At 30.3% G+C, this 7,481-nt stretch overlaps 1 protein-coding gene across 16 annotated transcripts in view; it reads left to right on the forward strand.

Annotated features, from left to right (window-relative positions):
- The window catches only part of LOC106469206 (C-Jun-amino-terminal kinase-interacting protein 4-like), a 107,101-nt gene extending 100,129 nt beyond the window's left edge, over nucleotides 1–6,972 (forward strand). For 9 of the 16 annotated variants that reach the window (XM_022397639.1, XM_022397652.1, XM_022397643.1 and 6 more), the window contains 2 exons: nucleotides 547–687; nucleotides 4,520–6,970. In XM_022397639.1, coding sequence (XP_022253347.1) covers nucleotides 547–687; nucleotides 4,520–4,644 — 266 coding nt within the window. In that variant the 3' untranslated portion in view covers nucleotides 4,645–6,970. Of the gene's footprint in view, nucleotides 1–546; nucleotides 688–4,519 lie in introns of all 16 variants that reach the window. The other 7 variants (XM_022397642.1, XM_022397641.1, XM_022397651.1 and 4 more) reach the window with 5 other exon arrangements.
- Nucleotides 6,973–7,481: the final 509 nt, after the last annotated feature.

Here is a 7,481-nt window from a genome sequence, read left to right on the forward strand (position 1 = left end):
AGTAAGTTATCTTAAGGAAACAGTCATTTTGTTTTCAGTATTGTTGGTGTGTAATGTAAATTATCTAGAGAACAGTCACTTTGTTTTCAGTATTTTTGGTTTGTACAATAAGTTATCTAGAGAGAACAGTCATTTTGTTTTCAGTATTGTTAATGTGTACAGTAAGTTATCTAGAGAACAGTCACATTATTTTCAGTATTGTTGGTTTGTACAATAAGTTATCTAGAGAGAGAACAGTTATTTTGTTTTCAGTATTGTTAATGTGTACAGTAAGTTATCTAGAAAACAGTCACTTTGTTGTAATAAAATGTCCCTACCCAACTATGTTGATTACAAAAATCTACATCACAAAACTGCCAAGGGAATGTTTTTATGGAAATTCAAGTTTGAAAATAGGTACAATTTCAACTTTTATGGTGAAGAATGATGATTATCACCTAACTTTAGAACTGGATTGGTCCTTTGATGAAATGTTTTAACAATTATTTTCATCTTACCTATGTGAAAGAACTGTCCATGATATGAAGTTCTAATCTTATCTTATAGGTCAAGGTGGAATGAGTACAGCTACCACACTTGGTAATGCTGGAGACAGTAGAAAAAACTCTGAAGGAGATTCTGAAAGTTTAAAGTCTAAATATGTGCTAGTCATCTCAGGAGGAGAAGGTTACATTGACTTCCGCATTGGTAAGTTTATTCATTTTCCTTCTTGCATTTTATAAGATTTATAATTTTCTGATTATGAAATGGTAATCTCATATACATTCTGGGTGAGAATGAGACTCAAATATATGATGCATGATTATACCTTTTGAATGTATATTAATTTATCTTAATGGTCTTGCATGAAATTACTTATTTATATGTGTATCTTCAAATCTCACAATACAGTAATGAATTACCAACCATACATATTTCTTCAAGCTTTACTTATTAGTTTGATGTGTGCATTTGGGGGGACTGAGAGCTTTGAAACCATTACTTCTGTCTGTTTTAACTGTATAAATCATAAACATATATTAAAGTAATAGCTATATGTGAAATGTGCTATTGTAGGCTAAACATTTTCATCAGTAGAGTTGTTTTTGAGCACTTGAATATGATAGGATATTCTTTCTGACTTGTATCCATCTCTAGCAAAAACAAAATTAACAAGAACTTGTTGGTCATGATTAAGAGTTAATATAATAATAAATAAATTAAAGTGTTACTGGGGCATCTTCTCCTAATTCTAGTACAAAAAGTGATACTGTGTAGTTTATTTGTGGATAAGAATTACTGAAGGTCAAATAGAGGATTTTAAGCAAAATAAAGAAGTGTTCAATAGAACCAGTGAAGGTTAATGAGTCAGGTTTTTACATGCTGTGTGTCTAATGAGACAAAGTGCCTATAAAATTAAGGTAGTGCTACTTATAGTTGTAAGTAGGGTTAGCAACAGAGAGAAAGTATATTAAACTGTTCAAACAAGAAGTGTAAATAAAATAAAATTCACTGTTTAGTGACACAGAGGATAAACATATGCAAGAACTGGCGAACTTATTAGAAGAACACAGAAGGTGATTTTTATTATTATACAAATACAGTAAAGCATAAAATAGTAGTACCGAGTAGCATATCTATAGTGTAGATATTCAAAAATTGTTTAACAAGTTTTAGTAATGTATATTAATAGTATAAATTTACTCAAAACCTGGCTTCTCTGTAACTCTAATTAGTCTTACAGGTACATGCTCTGACAGCCAGACTCTCTTATTGGGATGTTATGTTGCCTGTACTCTAGGTGTAGTCATCTGAGGGGCTATATTTACACACTTGTTTAGTATTATTATACTTTTATTCTATCCCTGTTCACTTTAATTCTATTTGCTGGTTTATTTCAAGTTACTGGTTCTGTGCTTATTTTTAATTTTTCTACTATTAGGCTTGGTGCTTTTCTCTGTACTATCACTGACCTTACTGTTCTTATGATACTTGGATCCAAAACCATTCCAACATTCTCTGGGTCACGTATCACCATTACTGTGTCCTGACTTCTAATCTTTAGACTTACTGCTGTAGTTGTTAATTGTGGAGGCATCTGGCTGTACAACTGTGTCACTCTGTTTGGTCATTAGTCTTTAAATTAACACATAAGTCTGAAGATGTACTTTTTCAAAACTTTAGATCTCTGTTTCTATGTATAGCATACTTCTGGTAATGGATACATCAGCATCATAACTTATTAGGAAATCGTGACTTGAAATTCTATCTCTCTCTCCAGAAATAAACTAAATGGTCAATTCATAAATCTTCAACTTCTACTTCAACATGATATTTTCCCAATGTTGTCACTGGATGGTCGTAATAGAAGTTACTATAAATTGTTACCTGCATTATTTATTAAGTCTGCCCTTGGCAATGAAGATCTATAACTTATAACTGACATTATCTTTAACTACCTGAGAAATCTTATGTACACTACACATGCTTGATATATTAACTACTACTGTTGAAAATACCATAAAATGGGGTGATTAGAAACAGATTTATTTCAAATGGTGACCTATCAGAGTTGCCAAGCAATGTATTAGTATTAGCAATCAGACTTAAAGCCCATATTAAATATATTGATAACAGTAGTAAAAAAATAGTGTCAATTGAAGATAAAGAATTTTGCCATAAAATCTGTAAATTACAATTTAAATGTACTAGAAATACCAGTCTTAGTAATAAAATAACAGTTTTTAGATAGAAAATCCAATATGTGTTGAAATGTATGAGATTATTAAAATCTAATTTAAACAAACTTACATTGGCCAAAACTATTTTGAAATATCCATAAACTTACCGCAAATAATATTATTAAACACCCCTATTTAAATCAGACAAAACATTTTATTATACAGTGTACTGACTGTTGTTAACTCCAACATATTAAAAAACTAAACCAGTTTTTATGCAAATTTGAATTAATCAAAACTTGAATGTAGAAATTTTGATAAATAGAGGCAAAATTATTAATAGAATTATCAACATAGTTAAATTATTTTGAAATGTGCAGTTTATTGTAAGATAAATTAATAGAACTTTGTTTTTGTTTGAAAGATTTAATAATTATTTCCATTCGAAAAAAATTTAAGTCTCCAAAATTAAAAACATAAAGAGAAAATTACCATTTACATTTCATCATGTTATTGTAGTTAAATTCTAAAAGAAAACACGATCGTTGTAAATTATTAGACCTTTGTTGTCCAATAGGTAAACTAGGTTTATAAGTAGTAACAGTTGAACAAAGGTAAATATAAATAAATATTGCAAAACACTGAATAATTTTGGAGAGTTCTTTACTTCACTATATTGCAGTGCCATTTAATAGTAACTTCAGGTACGGCAGAAGTAAATGTTACATACTGGTTTACTACTATACTCGTAGCCGGTTAACATCAAATCGTCTGTAATGCAGACCTAAAGAGATGGTAAAACACATTAGAGAAGCTCACTGTGTGTGTGCTAATTATTATAGAAAATTGTCTTGTTCTTTGTAAGTTTTATGTTCACTGTATGTACTGGAGACAATTCAAACAAAACAAAATGAATGCTTTTTTTCAGGAAATCAGTTGGGATTGATGTATTTTTCAAACTTAGACGTTTGTTATTTGGACATCAAAATCTGCCTAAATTGGCTCATATTTTACGGTCTTAAAACATGCAATTTTTAAAATCTTCATAAAAATAACATATAAAGTAGAAAAACTTAACTAAAAACAGGTGTAATCCAGCAGTTAGAAAAATAATCATAACTAAAAAAGCACAGTTGAAAGCTAACACGTACACAATATCAGACACGCAATGAACAGGAACTCATTTAGAATATTGAATGATTGTTTAATAACTTTCACGTATTATTTATATTTTAACATTCAGGGTATTTTAGATTTGTATGTTTTTATTACTTTAATAGGGTGCTGGATTCCAACTTTAGGATTTGGATACAGATTTAATTCATAATAGTATGGATGGTAGGGTGCTGCTGACTGGCTGCCTTCCCTCTTATCAGTAATTCTAGCCTTTGTAGCTTTACCATAAATACAAAACTGAGGATAAGCACATCTACGTATTAAATCAGTGTATTGAATAACTGTATAAGAAGTTTAACAAATGTCAGGTGCTTTGTTAACAGTGTATTTAACTCATTGAGTGTGTAATTAAAGTTTGGGTGGGTTCTCGAAGTATCAATTATCCACTAATGTAGAATTTGACCTTTCTTAGTATTTAGTCAATATCCACTAGTTGTACTTTTCCTCTATGATGTATGATGCACACACGGTACTAAGGCAAGAAACTTGAAGACGTGTGTATCCCAATTGTCACACTATGTAGAAGAGATTTTGTGAAACTGTGGGGTACATCCACTTGTCTCACCAAACAGCTATAAATGTCAAATCGGATAAATCCGATTTTATAGCATCCAAAGGGTTAAGTAACAGCTTTTTGAGGAAGAGTAAAAAAATTGTAATGTTCAGAATTTCAATTATCTTAGGTGATGGAGCTGATGATGACAGGAATTGTGCAGTGCTTAACTCTTCAGGGGAAAAGAAAATTCATCATGGCCTATCAAAAGGGGACAGAAGTCATCTAATTGTTTGGCAAGTAGCCCATGGCTGATAAGTGGAAACTTCACTCTACAATCATCATGCTTAAGTTAAATTTATCATTGTTATTTACTCTCAACTGTATCTTTCTTCCTGATATTTATTCCTCAGATAAAGTGAATATAATGTTGCATATAAATTGTGCTTACGGATGTTTCTTTCAGATATTATGAAATTTATAAAACATTTATATATAGATTTAAATTATCATTAATATTTAGTAAGATGAACATAAATGTCAAAATATCTAGAATTAATGTAAATGCATTAACTAAGACCATGGAAATGTTCCTACTGGTTTTAAGTTGTTCCTTTGACTGTGTTTTAAATATATTTGTAAGTTTTTTCCAATTGGTGTAAATGGTTCATTTGCTTATGTTTTGCTAAGATATTTGTTTAATGCTGTGTTTATGTGTATGTCAGTATATGTAGGCCCCTAGTGGGTCAAAAGTAAGTTTACAGACTTACAATGCCAAAATCTGGGAATTCAATGGTGGACATACATGTTTTTATATGCCTACAGTTTAGTTTCAACATCAATGGGAATTTTTATTTAATATATATATATATATATATATTTGAAAATGTAATTAATACACGTAGTTTTTATAGCTAGTTTATTTTGCCGGTTTTGGTTTGCTACATTTTATTTTTTACTTGAACCAGCATTGATGTTGACCATCTTACATCTTTTGACATTTCCGTAGGTGTTGTGAATTTTGCTTATGTACCAGTTTTTGTACTTTATTTCTGAACATCAAAAGTTACCTAGAATTCTCTAAAGATAAAGACATCTGTATTGAGCGAAGATGAATCATGGAAAAAATAGAGAAAACAATGTAAGGAAACTACAAAGTCTAGAACTTGTCAAACTTCTGTATTCATGTTACTTTAAGGTAGTTTTCTCCCTCTTCAATCTATTACATATAAAGATTGTAGAAAAGTTAGTTATGTATAAATTGAATTAAATGTATAGTTCAAGTGATGAGCCAACATATGTTTAAATTCTTTCTTATACGTATTTACCTTGGCATTTTTGCTAAATGTTGGAAGAGGTCCATGAAATTATGTACAGAGAAAGAGAATTTCATAGTACTGTCTTTTTGTCAGTAAATAAATTATTAATTAGCAAATATAAAAGTATTGTTTTTAATAATTTCACTTATAAGTGACACAGCAAGAAAAAAATATTCACCAAATAAAAAAAGCTAACTCATCTACAGTTTTTAAAAAAAGGTGGTTGTTTTTGCCTCAAATATCACCCAAATAGCCAAAAATATCACCCAAATATTTGGCTTTCAGTCATTTTTATTTTTATTACACCAGTTTGTAGACAAGAAATTAAAAATGTAATAAATTTAGTTTCACATCCAGAATAATATTTTCTATAAATTGGTGAAAATATTGCAAAGAACATGTTTTTTTAGTATACGTTAATACAGCCTCTTACTTTCTGAAAAATATCACAAACCAATAACTTGCAGTGAAATTAACGTAGAATTCTGAAAGGGAACATGCTCTATAATTAGCCATTTTATTAATTAGTGTAAAAAATGATAAAAACATAACATTTATATAGGTTAAAGATGAGGATAAAATATGTGATATTGTAAAAACTTGTAAATATGGTGAGAGGACACACGAAAAGTTTTTAAAAGACAACTTATTCCATAAAACAAGGGCATGAATTTCTGTTATTATGATAAACTTTGACCACTTAATGAAGCTTAAATTCACATTATATGAACCTTAAAACATGATCGTTAATATTTTATATAGAATATAGCTATTTAAAAGTTTCTGATTGAGAACACAATGGAGATGTTTGTGTAAGTCTGAGTGTAATCTGTCTGATTACTATAAAAAATGTGTATAAAGAAAGTTTAGTAAAATATCAAACCCTGTATTCAAGTTTTATAAAAATCATTGTGGAACATATTTTGCTTTATTTCTTTTTGTCATTATAACATAATCAGGCATTTGGTCCTTCAAGGATGTTGTTGCACACCCACCCTTCGAAAAGTAAAAAATTTAAACCTACCCTTAAATTTCTGTAAAGTACTGGCCTCCACTACTTATAATGGCACCTTATTCCATAAGCCATTCATTTGTTAGAAGAATAAAACTGTCCTAATTAGAACCTAGTCTGTCTTTTCTAAATCTTCAGCTTATGTCCTTTAATCCTGTTATTTTCAAAATATAGTATAAAGAAATCAGAGATATTTATTTTTCTGATCCTCCAGATAATCTTCTGAACTTCTTCAGTTGGATCATCTCTTATCCTTGTTTTCTCAAGAGAAGAAGCTTGGCATGGCCAGGTGGTTAGAGTGCTTGACTTGCAATCTGAGGGTTGTGGGTTCAAATCTCTGTCCCACCAAACATGCTCGCCCTTTCAGCCATGGAAGCATTAGAATGTGATGGTCAATCCCACTATTCATTGGTATAAGAGTAGCTCAAGAGTTGGCTATGGGTGGATGACTAGCTGTCTTCCCTCTAGTCTTTCACTGCTAAATTAGGGATGGCTAGTGCAGATAGCCCTCGTATAGCTTTGCATGAAATTCAAAACAAACCAAACCTCAAGAGAAGATAACTCACCCTTATAAGATCATCTAATAGCCCTCCTCTAAACCTTTTCCAATAAGTTAGTATATTTTCTTAGATAAGGAGACAAAACTGTACACAGTATTCTAAGTGAGGCATAACTGGTGATTTGTATAAGGAGATAATTACTTCTTTTGACTTGTAATCAATATTTTCCATGATTACACCCTAAAATTCTATTAACTTGACTACTAGCCTAATATATAAATATACCACTCATTGCTGTCTTTTTGTATTATAGTAGTATTT

The sequence above is a fragment of the Limulus polyphemus genome, unplaced genomic scaffold (assembly GCF_000517525.1).
Source record: "Limulus polyphemus unplaced genomic scaffold, Limulus_polyphemus-2.1.2 Scaffold3355, whole genome shotgun sequence".
Taxonomy (NCBI): Eukaryota; Metazoa; Arthropoda; class Merostomata; order Xiphosura; family Limulidae; genus Limulus; species Limulus polyphemus.